The 15,469-nt window shown below is 36.8% G+C and overlaps 2 protein-coding genes across 2 annotated transcripts; both read right to left on the reverse strand.

Annotated features, from left to right (window-relative positions):
- Positions 1-3,850, reverse strand: fam89a (family with sequence similarity 89 member A). Its single transcript, XM_058754846.1, is given in 3 exon segments — positions 1-1,802; positions 1,805-2,021; positions 3,435-3,850. Coding segments are annotated over 3 exon segments (525 nt in total). The 5' UTR covers positions 3,687-3,850; the 3' UTR covers positions 1-1,746.
- A 2,574-nt stretch (positions 3,851-6,424) lies between these two features.
- sprtn (SprT-like N-terminal domain) lies at positions 6,425-15,021 on the reverse strand. Its single transcript, XM_058756959.1, has 5 exons — positions 14,382-15,021; positions 12,424-12,523; positions 11,122-11,250; positions 10,397-10,688; positions 6,425-9,058 (listed from the first exon to the last, which is right to left on the reverse strand). Exons 1-5 carry the CDS (start codon positions 14,687-14,689, stop codon positions 7,989-7,991), a joined length of 1,899 nt encoding a protein of 632 aa, XP_058612942.1. The 5' UTR covers positions 14,690-15,021; the 3' UTR covers positions 6,425-7,988.
- Positions 15,022-15,469: the final 448 nt, after the last annotated feature.

Raw genomic sequence — 15,469 nt, forward strand, 5'->3', positions numbered from 1 at the left:
TACATTATTACATTTATTTTATATTGCTAACACACACAAAACATACAAAAGGATCATTCCAGTATCAATTATCAGTTCAAACCTCACATATGCAATGTTTTGTGTTTAAACACATTAACATTTTTTGAAAAACATTCAAGAACACAGATTGACCAAAAACAAACACACAAATGCCATCTAAGCAGATAATTTAGCATCTTTGTAGATTTTTGCAGCAATCATTTCACAACCAACCACAGAGATCAAACAGGCCAAAAATCACTTTTACTGACTTCTATGCAAATTACGAAAACCGAGAGGGAATTTCCGAGCAGGATCACAGCAATAAATCACCGCAGGGTAGGAGATAATGAGATGGGTGGTGAGCAGAGATTTTCTGGGTGGAACTTTCTTCTGTTAATGAGAGGGACTGAAATGCATGCATGAAGATGCTGGATGTAGATATGAAATAGTATGATAACAGAGATGGCAAAAACACCTGGATTCAAAGCCAAGGTGCGTCAAGGCACGATGTGTGAAGTTCAGTGCTGATTTTGGTCAAAGCACCTAAAGCCTTGCTGGTTGCATATCATTTTTTCAATTTTTTCTCTCAGAATTGAAGGTAATATATTGGAAGAGTGTGTTAAAATTGAATCAGGATTCGTGTAAATGCTGGAAATTAAAAATAGCCACTTTTTTGTATCTGCTGGTGTGAGAAAAAAAGATTTCAGAGCTCAAACACAATAGAGGTAGAAGACATTCTCTCGGCTGATATTAATAGTCTTGTAGAGGAAACAGTCTCTGATGATTATCAGTTATCAGTCACAGAATTAGATGATCCATAACGGTGCAAATTTTGAATCCCAGGCATTCGATTCACCAACACATCAAGAAAATGTTACACTGTATAAAACACTTACATTATGGCATGCTATAATATGCACACACTGAATCTTTTTGGTGTATTTAATTGGCATTGTACTTGCCAAAACAAAGTTTATTAGCTCACATTATGAATACAGGTGACCTTATGCGAGTCACTTGACACTTGAGCAAAAAGAGACACGATGACACTCCCATGATATGCACTGAGAGGAAGTTCAAGCACAATGGAAGACTGAATCCAAGCAGCGATTATAGGTAAATAAATAAAACATCTAGAATAGGTTTACACAAGGTGAGAAGTAAATACTATGGAAATGTTATGGAGCTGGTTATCGATTTACTTACTTGTAGATATGTTTATAATGAGTTACACAATATACATGATGCAATGAGCAAACTGGGAGATTGCGTTTTGTTTTGGTGATGCTGTCACAAGCTCTTTGTGCTGGTTATACCCTGGATTACATTTCAGCAAACAATAGGTAGCAATTCCAGCATATTCAGAATTCATATTTTCAGTAAAAAAACAAAACCCTGTCTTCTGCAAGCACCCAGCGAGCGACTGCTCAACAAGAAATAAGACTTTTCTGAATTCAGAGGGGTGAAGCATCAAACATCTATAAATTCATCAACGTAAGTTTAACATGATTTACTGTAAACCTCATTATGAAATGATATGCTTCTCCCCTTATAAAAAAGATCTTATAAAATTTCCAACGTTGATTAAATCAGGAAAAAAAAAAAAATACTATGTAGAATATTATACAATAAATAATAATTCTCAATTATATGTCCTATAGAAAGAGTCTGCTGTAAAACTAAATGCCAGCAAACTAAATTATGGCACAGCTTGTTTTCATTAAAGAATAAAAGTCAAGTGTTTTAGATTGTGATATGGAACGAGTCATGTATCCAGCTATCTTTGGAGGTCCCATTTTAGGAGATGTATCATTTCCATCTGGCGTTTCGGCTGGTGTCATACCGGACTCGGTATAATATTCCTCATCTTCGTCGAAATAACCGTTCTCCATCCCGTAGGGTCCATCCGCACTGGACACAGCGGAGAGGTCCTGGCAGCTGCCCTTGTACTCCTGGATGGACTCGTGAAGGGACCAGAGCTGACAGAGCAGGGACATGTCCTGCTGCCGCAAACCCACCTGCGCAAACAAACTCTAATGAGTGCTTACGGAAACATCAAAGGGACAACATATTGCAGGCTAGCACAAAGTGACTCAAAACCAAACATTTACTTTGAAATCCATCTGTGGTGTTTACTCACATAACGCATATTCTGTGTTTGCATTCCAAACCTTATGTTCTTCTGGTTTAGCTTTGTTCTCATATTGTAATGATTTGATTCTTTCCCAGTGATGGTTCAAGTGTCACAACAAAAGGTAGTGTACAAATATACTCAAAAATAGACCTAAACAGAACCTGTTGTTTTTAAATATTTACACAAAATCACAAGTAGTAAGGAATGTAGGAACCCTGCATTTCTGTTCATCACAGGTGCATTTAGAACATTCAAATTGAACATTTTTGGGCAACACCCAGTAGTCCTGAACATTTAAACCGAACACTCATATCGAACATTTTTGTGGATCACATTCAAAACATCTGAAGCGAACATTTGTGGCCATCGCAGGCAAGTTTTGAATGTATGAACCGAACACTAGAATCGAACATACGAAGCGAACATTTTTGTTCATCACCTGCACAATCGGAACATTCGAATCGAACACTGTTGGGAGAAACAAGTTTTCAAAATATTCAAATTAAAAAAAAAAAAAAAAAATTGAAGATCAGGTTCACTTTCAAAACATAAAAAATAAATAATAATAATTGGTTTCACCGGCAGGTTACGAATTTGCAAACTGAACATGTGTGTTCATTACAGGTGAGACAGAACAAAAATGACGAACCGAACATTGTTCGATTCGCGGACTAAGGGAGTGTTAAAGTATTCAAATTAAACATTCAGAATAACAGTCACGTTCAAAAAAATCTCAAGTGAAGATTTTTGGGCACCATAGACTAGTTCTAACAGTATAATCTAACACTTTGGGCATCACAAGTGAATTCAAAACATCTGAATCGGAAATTGAGCATCACAAACATCTTTGTTCCGATTGGGCCAATGATGAACATTCTAAAGTCGAACAATGCTGGGGATCAAAGGAAACAAACAAACAAAAAAAACAAACAAACTAACTAATTAATAAATTAGGCATGAGGAGCGCAATCAGAACATTCAAATCACATGGATGTTCTAAACATTCAAATCGAACATTTTCCAGGATCACGGTCATATTCATATGAGATTTTTGGCCATTACAGCAAACTGCGAACATTCGAATCGATTAATCTGGGCATCGCAGGCGCGTTCAATTCTTGTTCCTTCCGAACTTTCGAATCGATTCGCGTTACAAAAATGTTCTATTCGTGACTTCGCTATCCAAGCATGTTGATTAGGTAGAAAGGTCACTAGCCTTTAAAACACAGGCACTGACAAGTTAAATGAACGCCTGCAGTCGGGAAAACAGCTGTTGCTTACAATTCTGTACCCTTACCATCTCTTTTCTGAGCAAAGCAAGGGCGGCATCCAGGTTTGCTGGTTTATTCGCCAGCAGACTGTCCGTGTTATTCCTTCCTCGGCTCAAGTCGTCCTGAATCATGGTCTTCTTCACATACATCCTCTCCATCTCTCTCCACGAGCCGCCGCTGGAGTTGAGCAGTCCGCTTAGGCTCTTGGGCAGCGGCGGCAGACCCTCAATACAGGCCAGCATACCGCCCGCTGCTCCATTCCCAACCTTACCATTCATACTTACATTCACAAATAGCACGCTCTGCTTACAGACGAGTGTACAGTAACGGCATGTGATAATTTACTTAAAGACCTTTACACCCTGACGTCGAAAAACCCATGTAACAGCCACCGCTCCGAACAACACTGTAATCTGTGAGGCTAGAACTCAACTCGCACTTCCTGTCGCTTTAAAGAGACCCCAGAGCAGACTGGGCGTGGCCGCCAATGACGGATAGCGAGGTCATTGAATATTCATGAGAATTAAATTCTGAATTAATCTTTTCTTCTGATCAAAGCGCAGCCAGAGCTATTGTGTGGTAACCTACATTTTCATCGCCTGTATGATATTATTTGGTCTTGCTACTGACCTTTTTGAAAACAAAAACAAACAACAACAACAACAACAAAAAAACAGTAATTTTAGGAAAAACTAAATTATAATAAAATAAAAAATAATCAACTTAATAAATATAAATAAAATAAATAGCACAAATGAATGAATAAATAAATAAATACATACACACATAAATAAATAAAAGACCAAAGATTTTGCAATGTGTTCTAAATTTGATTTGATTCGATTTTTTTAAATGAACTTAATATTATTTGGATCTGCTACTGAACTGTTTGGGAAAAAAATAACAAACAATAAAAAAACCCCAATAATTTTAAGAAAAACAACACACACACACACAAATATTTAGATCAAAATTTAATCTGATCAAAGCGCAGACAAAGCTAATGTGTGGTAACCTACATTTTCATCACAGTATGATATTTGGATTTGCTACTAACCTGCTTGAAAAAAACAAACAAACAAAAAAAAAACAGTAATTTTAGAAAAATAAAATAAAAAGTAAAATAACATAAATGAATGAATGAATCCCAAAGATTTGTGCAATCTGTACTCATTAACTGTTAAAAATATATACGTATTATATTCATTTTTAAAATGTAGAAAACATTATTTGTTTTTGGTACTGGCCTGTTAAAAACAACAACAAAAAACAACAATAATAATTCTGAGAAAAACTAAATTATAATTAAAAGGAAAATACATACATAAAAGATGAATAAATATAAATTAAATACAAATAAAGATTTTGCAATCTGTTCTAAAAAATTCTTCAAAATATGTACTTATATATAAACATATTAAAATATATTCACTTTAAGAAGCATTGGTGTTTTGATTACTGGGTTAAATCCAGATCACAGTCCTCTAATGGCAGCTCAGACCTTGGCTTGAGGAGCACATGGGCAGGAAATGGCCAAATGAAGTGACTCAGGGTGAGGTCAGGGCCGGAATCCCGACACAGAACAAAGGTGTCAGCAGCGGGCAGATGGTGAGCACGAGCAGCCACAGACCCGCCCCTCTGACACACACACACACCCAGCTGCAGCTGGACACAAAGCACTGACATGAGGCCAGTACAAAGACAGCATGCACACACACACACACACACACAAAGACAAAGCTGCTAAACTTCACGGCCTCCTTTACCAACCAAACAACTACATGCACACAATGAACACAACAAATGAAATCCACAATCTGGCTGAAACTGTTATCTGTTATCTTTGTTGGATACTCTTGAGAACAGTGCGATAAAAATTTGACCATGAGGACATTCTGTCATGACAATATAGATCCAAACAATTCACTTTTTACAGGCTCTTGTGACATTTTTCTGTTATGTACTGTCAACACATGTACTGTGTATTATGATGAATGGTATAACATGACTACGATATTCTGCTTGGGTAAATTTGGCTAAAATCCTTTGAAATGGCTGTATCATGCTGTATAATGGATCAAATATTAAATAATTTTCAAACAGTCTTCAACCATCCTCCAGGAAGTGACATAACTTATGGTGGCAAAATAACGGTATAGACAGCTATGTGCGATATTTTTGTGGTATTAATGTCACTTTGAGACATTCAGTCCCGTTTGATAAAATGACACAAATCAGTATGATAATACACATTTCCAAAGAAGAAATGAACACCATTAGTCAGTCAGTGCTTAATCTTTAAAAACTTGAGCTCTTATTTCAATCCTGTTAATTTATTTACACAATGACATACAATTTAGCTTGACCACAGCATATATTGTAAGGGGCCGTTTTTATATTCCACTATGCTGATTTTTCATAGTCTTTCTATGTAAACACATGGACGTGTTTGACTCAGGTCTCTTGCAGCATCTTGCGCATAAAAGAGGTAAAGGTAAAAGAAGTTAAACATTTAAAAATTACATGTTTAGACCTTGTCTTTTTTCAGTTTATTACCACTGCACTTTACTTTTTATGGTTTTATGTAAACATGTGCTTTTACCATTGCTCTCGTATCTTTTTGCAGCATCTCACATGACAGCATTTTAAAAATATGGTAGTCAAGTTAAAATGAACTTAACTTCATCTTGAGACAATTCGAAGTGAAAATTTTTGGGCATTACAAACTAGTTGCGAACATTCGAATCGAACTTCGAAACATTTGCTTTGACCATTGCTCTTGCATCTTTTGCGGTGCCTTAAGCATAACACGGCATTTTAAAAACATGTTGCTTAAGTTAAAATAAGTTCTACTTTTTAATATCATGCCTTTCTTGAGATTTCTTGAGACATTTTTGGCCATTATACAGACTAGTTGCAAACATTCTAATCAAACAATTTTGGCGTCAACATTTATTTTCAAAACTTTCGATATGAACACTTTCGAATCAAATTTTTTCCCCAACACATTTTGTGTGAATGGCCGTTAAGTCAACTTTATTCTGTAAAAATACTTTCTTAAAATTACAAACAAGCATATTCATTTTTAAAATATTACCAGAATTACCCATATGTAAAACTCGATGAAAATAAACACTTACAATTTTTCACAAGAGTGTTTCAAAAAGACAAAGGGATACTGAAATACATAATCGAACATTTATTTCAACAAAGTTAACTACAACAGTTTATAGGCAACATGAGTCAAAAATAATCAGGCACAATTTTGTATTTGAAAACACGATAGAAAAATCCACTTAACAAAATCAACATACAGACATTTATAACCACTTAATAAACTTCTTAATTTTATGTTAAAATAGAGCATCAATATTTTAAAACAAAACGTCTGACCCTAAATTGGCCAACAATAAATTGTGCAAAGTTTTCACTCCCAACAGAGAATGATGCATAAACAGACAGCACGGTTTTCCTTGAGAACCTGTAGTACATGTTAAAACCACATGCATACATTACAAATGACATCAGCATGTCAAACACTAAACAAATCAATGCGTCCCGCCTCTTTTTACGTAAATCAACGTTATGCGCACAGGCCTTTAAGTGAACCACGCCAAAAGTAACATCTGCGTGATCTACAAGTAACCCGAGCAGCGTGAACTCGTCATCAGGCATTGTTTCTTTCAAAGGTGGGTCGCTGGGTTTGAAACACAACAATACTTGTGACTTAACAATATATCATGATTATTATTACATCAGAAGGTTTGAACCTGCACACCCAAAACTCACTTCTGGGTGGAGTTCATTTTTAATTGTGCGTATTCCTCTAGGGCGTAAAGTAGATATGAAATTATTATGCAGAAGGTGGCACAAGCTCCGCCCCCACTCATGGGCCAACCTGCCAGAGCTGTTATTGATGACACCGAGATGAAAGCGACCTTGCAAAGCCTGATCCGGCAGAAAGCTAAGCACATCTAAATCCCACAGCGGACAGCCAATGCGTGTGCGAAATTCAGTACTGCTGATTCGACATGAACTGCGGACATCAACCCACACACCTCTTTAAACCACTCACTCAATTTCAACTAAGCTGTCAATCACGAACAACATTCTTCCCATGAGGCAAAAATGAGGTAGAGTAAGTCACACTGTAAAAAGTGATAAGTTGACTTAACTTAAGAAAATTGAGGAAACCCGTTGCCTTAAAATTTTAAGTAAATGATAATTAATTATGATAATTAATGATAATTTTTAAGTAAATTATTAACTTTTTTTATTATTATTATTATGTACTTAATAATTTTAAGGCAAAGGGTTTCCTCAGTTTTTTTAAGTTAAGTCAACTTTCACTTTTTACAGTGCAGTAATTGCACAAAAGTGCAAAAGGAAATATGGCGCACTTTGTAGACTTAAATGTCATTTATTTTAAGAACTGTCACTTATAGCTATTACATTGGAATTAAAATATCTCTACTATGACATAAAATGATATTTAATCTTTCTATTTGAAGCTATACCTGAGCAATGGAATATCACAGTAGCTTTATTAAAGCCCTACGGCCTGTACTTCCCCTCAGTGGTTATGACAGACAGGAATCCAGATGTTCATTAATCGTGGACTCTGGGACTTTGATGTGGCACACGGGGCAGTGGACGGTGATCAGGATTGGAGGATTGTTTGCTTGCTGATCCCTGACTAGCTCTTCCACCGCCTCTCTCTGCTGCACTGCGGACGTGGAGGACTTGGCGTTTGTCTGCTGGAAGTAATCAAAGATATGTTCAGATTTATGGTCGTCCCATGATCTCTTCTTGGCTCCTGAAGGCGTCGTCCCTGATGTCCGGGGGCTGCCGATGCTTCTAGGGCTCGGAAAGTTGGATTCAGGCTTTTCGGAGCCTCCAAAGTGCTTGGAACTGGACCCTGAAGTAACTGAAGTATGTGAACTTCGGGGACCGCCAGTGTTTCGCAATCCTGAGCTTTTAGCATCTGATCCTAGTTTTTGGTTACTTCCGAAGAGCTTAGAAAAGTAACCCGGTGTTCCAGACTTTTGGGGGCTTCCTAAAGTTTTCAACTGTGAATCTTGGAATTTCGAAGTTTGAGCACTGCTGCCGAAATATTTGGAGAGATGCGACTCTGGCTTTGGCACTGTGGCACTGTATGAGTTATGGTTATTGATCAGGCTAGTTTGCCCGTCTAAGGCACTAGATGAAGATGGTCCAATGCATTTAGCAGGGTTTGCTGTTGAGGCATCTGCAGCAGGCTTGGAGGAACCAGCAGCACTGATTGCTCTCTCTGGAGATTTGAGGACTATGTCCTGGAAGAGATCTCGTACCGACCTCTGCTTGCCTTTAAAGTCATTAACTTTGGTAATTCTCACAGGCGAGCCATTGACGTTGACGAAGGCATTAGTGTTACCAACAGACTTTCTGCGGGGAACATTCGATGCACCGGAGCTGACTCTTTTGGACGAGTTTGCCTCGCTGGGCTGCAGTCTTGGAAGGAGCGGCGAGTCAGGAGGAGAGGCGAGAGGTTCGGGTTGTGCTTTAGGAGGACTCTGATTCTGCTTGTTCATGGAAGTCTGTGTGTTCCAACCAAGAACAAACCCTCTCCCACTGAATGGAATTATATTTCTGAGGTCTTGTGAGCCAGAGCCTGCAACACAATACATATAGTTCAGTCATTTAAAGCTAAAGTTTGATTTTCTAGAAAAGAGTAAGTACAATGTGGGGCAATCAACTCATTGCTCTTTGTTTGTTTGAGAAACTCCATATCGCAACACTGGCTCAACCAATGGGATTAGTTTGGGGTGGCACTATCTGTTTGTTTGACCAATGGCAGAGAGGTTTTGTGTTCATGAAAACTTAAGGTGCATTCACGTCATTGTACAACCCGTAATTATTACTTGTAAACTCTGAATTTTCCGAGAGCTGCCACTTGTACCACCTGACCTCCGCAACATCATATGGAAAAACTTACAATGGCAGCAGCTCCAAAAGTAAAATGTAGTTAAGCGATCAACGATGGGACAATACAATACAGTTTAATGTAGCTAGTACAGAAATGCGAAATGAATAGTCTTATGTCCCATTAAACTTAAAAAAAAATTTTTTATTCAAGTTTATTAAGCATAATGTTTGTTGTTGTATTGTAGTTTTGTTTGATTACTGAAATTGCACAAATTCTTTATGGCATTAACATTGCTGGCATAGAGCACCATACAGCACCGAACGGTATAATAGTAATTATGGAAAAAAAGCAACATGGTGTGAATGTAGCATTATTTAAACCTATTTTGAAATATATTAGGAAAATTCACTGTTATACCGTAGGGGGCGCTATTGCACATCTTCTGAAAGTGTTTTGAATTTCTGGATCAAAACACTACAAAGAAGCAGAAAAAAGGGATCGCAATCAACCCAGGAAATATATTTTTCAATGCGGAAGTAAGCTGTTTTCTGTGAATGTGCGAGACTTCCGCTTCATTAGGCACAGTAGGGAAATAACCAGAAGAATAACAAAGTGCAATAAATGGTAAAACTGTGTGTTTATAATTAAGACAATACATTAAAACAATACGGTAAGAAACACTGGTTTGCAATATCAGGCTGTTTTGTACAGTTAAAAATAGCTGGAAGCGAATGACACCAGAAGCTAGACACGGCCATGGCCGCTCATATGGTGAAAAGTAATGTGGATAAGACTGCAAGTTTTGGGGGTGTTGATGGACTCGATTTACTCCATCTATGTTTTGATCACTGTTCTGAATCCGGTCCAGTTGTAGTCTTTGACAAAAACGCTATTTTCTCAAAATGCTGCTCTCTTTGCGGATGCTCTGTTCTTTCTTTTGACATATTGCATGTTCAGATATTCATGCTACAAAATATTCTGGGGCCCATGAAAATTTAGTGAAAATGATCAAAAATGCTGGCAGTATTTTTAAAAACACTAGTGGGAAAAGAGATAATAATGTGGGAATATCGACTGGATCACCTGTTGCACTGCTGGGAGGCTTTGGTTTCCTGGAGGTCTCATCGGAAGGGTTCTTGTCTTTCTTTTTATCACTTTTGCCTGTTTTCCCATAATTCTCTGGCTCTTTGATTTTGGTGTATGTTCCACCGCAGGTCCTCTGGTGCTCAGCCCACCAGGGGTCTCTGGCCGAGGGAGGTCTGTTCATCGCACGCTTCACGTATCCAAAGAACGGTCTGCGATTCTGACAAGGTCCATTACAGCGCCACCAGTGCTGCCTGTACACGTCCACCTCATCGTGAAAGGAGTGATATACCTGTGAAAAGACAATATTAAATCACATATATTGGTGTCATTAATATTTTCGAGGTTAAACTCTAACCAAGTTTCCAGGTCCAAACATCTACTCCGTTTCAACTCAACAACTGTTTATGAGCACTATTTATTTATAGCACATCTTTAAGCTAAGCTTTTATAAACTCATGGTCTACGCTACAGTCTTCAAGTTTACGGTGTCCCAGTCACCGATATTCTATCGATTAATAAAAGATGTCTCACTGTGGCCAACAGATTTCGGTATGGAAATAAAGGTTAGGATCATGATTTTTCGGTGGTGCTACAACACACTGTTAATATATAGTTGCACCATTTGTTGTTTGATTTTGGGATATGATAGAGCATTTGGACCCTGGAAACAGTGACGTCAAACTGGATATGGTTTCATACTGAATATCGGAATCGCTTCTTACAGTGATGTTGGTGCCACTTGCTTGGTTGATTCTGTTCATGTGTTTGCAGAACTCTGGACCATGGCCATCTCGATCTCTGTTGTTTTGAGTCACAAAGAGAAGAGCGTGGATCATCTCATGAAGAAGAGTCTGTGGAAAGAAACAGTAATATTAAAATCAAGCTGCAGCTGGTCCGAGAAATACATTTAAGGCACATAATCTGATAGAAATCGAAAAACACAATAAAAGTAAATGAGAATTTTCCTCACATAAAGCAGAAAGAAAATGATGCTTAAGAAGTTATTACATTTTAATGATAGATTACAAAAACAAACCTTTTTTTATTTAGAATAAGATGTAGTCAGTGTTGAATTGTGCACAATAAGACCAAAACATGTATTAACCCTGTAAAGCCTGACATATGAAATGATATCCTGAAAAATCCCTTTTTTAAATAGAACAGTTTATTGAACCTTCATTTTGTCAAAAACGGCATATGGCATATGTTTTGTATCATATTTGATACATCAGACTTTTATAGTCTACATAATATAATATAGTGAGAATATAGTGCTTATACCCTGAGAAAAACACTTCACTTTTATTCAGAGGCCAAAACTGGGCAAAAATATGAAATGTAGTGCAAAAGTTATTTATATGGCCAAAAAGTAAAATGAAAATCCAATAGCTTGTAATGACATTTTTATTACAGTATATTACAACAGAATATTTACATAAAATACATATAGGCCGACTGTAAATATCATTTGTTACTCGATATCTCCCAATAATATATCTTAGTAAGATTATAATTAAATTGTTAGTTTTATAATCAAAGCTCTGTCGCTTTTATTGTGGGGGCAAAACATAATGCAAAGCAATACAAAGATGACTGAAAGATAATAGTTCCTCATTTTAAAACAATTTTTTATCTTTAAAAAAAATATCTATGAACATAAGTAAACCTAAGCTGCAGTAAATGTTCATCTTGAAATATTCTGTTATTCTAACATTTTATATTGCAAAATCAACCAAATGGTGCTTACAATATAAGTACTATCATTACAATATAAATAAATCATTACAATATTGCTACAATATAAGTAAACCTAATTTACAGTAAATGTTCATCTTGAAATATTACTAGCAATATAAGTTATTCTAATGTTTATTTCATAAAAATCATTTAATATCTATTGGAGGACATTTTTTTTTGGAATTGCACTAAAATATTTATATGGTTAAGGAATGGAATTGGGATGTTTTGATTCTATTTTAACATTAAAAGTGAAAAAACAATAATATTAATAATGTTTAACCAACCTGTACAAGATCTTTGCGGGGTCTGAGCTTCAGGAGTGGTTCACTGAGCCGAATAGAACACAAGCCTCCTCTTCCCTCATAAGAGCAAACACCAGCACATCTGAAGGAGTCAAGCATTACAGAGCTGCATAATTATTAGGCAAGTTGATATTCTGAACATTTTTTATTTTTTCCAAGCACATTTTACCAATTCCAAACCACATCAATCTTAATAACTTCTATTAATTTTGTATTTAATCATTTATAAGTGATATATAATTGTCCATGAAGGCTGGAAGTGAAAACTCAGATTCAGATGTGTAGAATTATTAGGCAGGTTTTCTTTTAAAGATAAAATGAGCCTTTAACTCAGACTAAAAGTCAAAAATTATTAAATGCCCCTGAGAAGGACGCAATACTAGAGTTTGCAAAGTTAAGACATGACCATTGGACAGCGAAATGCTCACTGGGTCAGCACGGTCAGAAAAAACAAGTGGAGAAGAAAAGACACGTTACCTGCAAAAGAATTGAGGTGAATAATTAGGTGTGAAACCACCAGGAACCGTTTAGTCTCCAGCGCCACCATTTTCCAGAACGGCAACCTACCTGGAGTCTCCAGAGGAGCAATGTGTCAGGTTCTCAGAGACTTTGCTTGGGTAAAAAATTCTAAAAATGACTAAAACACTAAAAGTGTTGTGAAATACATGAAAACTGATTTTTTTTATAGGCTTTATAGACAGATAAATTGAGATAAATCACATCCTCTTGTACCACTCTTTCAAGAATTTATCATTTTTAGTTATAATTTGATCATTATTTTCATTTTCAGTCCATCTCTGCAAGACAGACTTTTCAGGATAGGAGATGGACTAAAAATTAATTCCCAAAACTTACTGTCAGATTCTGGAAGTTAACATGCAGTTAACATGTGTCTTTTCTTCTCTACCTTTTTTTTCTTTTTCTTTTTTCTGACCGTGCTGACCCAGTGAGCATTTCGCTGTCCAATGATCATGCCTTAACTTTGCTAATTCAAGTATTGCATCCTTCTCATGGGCATTTAATAATTTTTGACTTCCAGTCTGAGTTAAATATCTTTTTTTTTGCTCATTTTATCTGTAAAAGAAAACCTGCCTAATAATTCTGCACACCTGAATACAAGGAGCATTTCATTTTCAGCCTTCATGGACAATTATATATGTATATATTATATTATGAATGATTAAATACAAAATTACATTTACATTTAGCCGACGCTTTTATCCAAAGCTACTTACAAATGAGGACAATAGAAGCAATCAAAACCACCAAAAGAGCAACAATATGTATGAGTAACGAGTAGATAGAATCGAAAAAAAGAAACCTAGTGTTAGTTTTTCAAGAAAAGCTAGCAGTTAGAGAATAAATATGCAATTGAGAGGGTCAAGTGTGTTTTTTTTTAAATAAAAAGAAGACAGATAGATAAAATAGAATTAGAATAGAGAGTGCTAGAGTTAGAGGGTCAAATAAAAGATGGAAGAGATGTGTTTTTAGCCGTTTCTTGGAGATGGCTAAGGACTCAGCTGCTCGGATTGAGTTGGGCAGGTCATGCCACCAGGAGGGAACATTTAATGTTAAAGTCCGTGAAAGTGATTTTGTGCCTCTTGGGATGCAGCACAATAATGCGTCGTTCACTTGCAGAACGCAAGCTTCTAGAGGCACATAGGTCTGAAGAACTGGATTTAGGTAAAGCCAGAGCCAGAGGTGGTTTTGTAGGCAAACATTAATGAATAAATGAATAGTAGTTATTAAGACTGATGTGGTTTGGAATTGTGCTAGGAAAAAATACGACCAGAATATCAACTTGCCTAATAACTATGCAAGCACTGTAGGTCAGAAATGAACACAAGTCAAAGTCATCTTTCTGCCTATCTAAGCTCTCTCTCTCTCTCTCTAATACAGGTTCTGGTGAGCATCATGTCCGTTAGATGAGTGGATCTTACAGTGTCATCCGTGGACTCCACCTGACCTCCACACCGCTGAGTTTCCCCCAGAAGAACTTGTCATTGAACTGCAGGAACATGGCTCTCACGTCCGGATTGGGGTCCAGCATCTCCCACGACTCATCTACGATGGACAGCGGTCTCTCTGGTCTGGGCTGGGAGTATGAAATCACATCCATCACACCAGAGGAGTCAATCTTCCGCTTCTTACTGGACGGACAGTCTTCATCAGTCCATCCAGCAGTCGCAGTCTCCTGATCAAACTGCTCTTGTAAACGAAGAGCGAGTAAAAAGTCTTTATCCTCCATCTTCAGTCTGCTTTAGCAAGAACAGATCAACTAACGTTAGAACTCCTCATAAAACCATTAATCGCGACCAACGACACTGTCTCTCGTCTAATACACCGAAGGATTCTGTGTAAATTCTGGTCTAATCGCTGGTTTTCATGACTGTGACGATAAAGATTAACGTCTCAAATTTTGAAAGAAAACTGTCAGTGTATTTCCACTAGAGACCTATGAAATCCAAATTGCTGGCCAATCGTGAAGTCACACGGTGTTGGGAATGCTGGGAAATGTATTTGTAAGTCTAATTGTTATAATGTTACGTTATATGCATGAACAGAGCAACATTGGAGACGTGTTGATTTTACAATATGCAAACATTAAAATAACGCAACAAAAATAACAACCCGTGGAATAGTTTTTTTTTTTCCTCCTCCTCAAAAAAATGTTGACCAATAAAAATAGTTGCACGGAGTTGCTAGATCCACACAAACAACAACACATCTTAGAATTATTTGTTGTTTGTCATTTTATTTGATTTATTTTCCATTTGTCAGTTATTTATCATTTGAGATTTAATTATTCATTCATTACTGGAATGAATATTGGACACTTCTTCAAATATTTTACTCTGGACACTTCCTCCCAATAAGGTGGCACACTTAATTTGGTCTTTCTGTGTTTTACTCAGATGGGCATAATGACATATTTCATAAAATAAAGATTTATAAAATGTGACCCTGGACCACAAAACCAGTCATAGTAGCACAGGCATATTTGTAGCAATAGCCAACATTACATTGT

The sequence above is a fragment of the Onychostoma macrolepis genome, chromosome 20 (genome assembly GCF_012432095.1).
Source record: "Onychostoma macrolepis isolate SWU-2019 chromosome 20, ASM1243209v1, whole genome shotgun sequence".
NCBI lineage: Eukaryota > Metazoa > Chordata > Actinopteri > Cypriniformes > Cyprinidae > Onychostoma > Onychostoma macrolepis.

Bases quoted from the DNA above. Each gene is read 5' to 3' on its own strand.
- sprtn (XM_058756959.1), bottom strand. From the start codon at position 14,689: ATGGAGGATAAAGACTTTTTACTCGCTCTTCGTTTACAAGAGCAGTTT. The intron at 12,524-14,381 runs GTAAGATCCACT...TGACTCCTTCAG, and splicing joins TGGAGTCCACGGATGACACT to ATGTGCTGGTGTTTGCTCTT. The intron at 10,689-11,121 runs GTAAGAAGCGAT...GTCTTTTCACAG, and splicing joins CAAGTGGCACCAACATCACT to GTATATCACTCCTTTCACGA.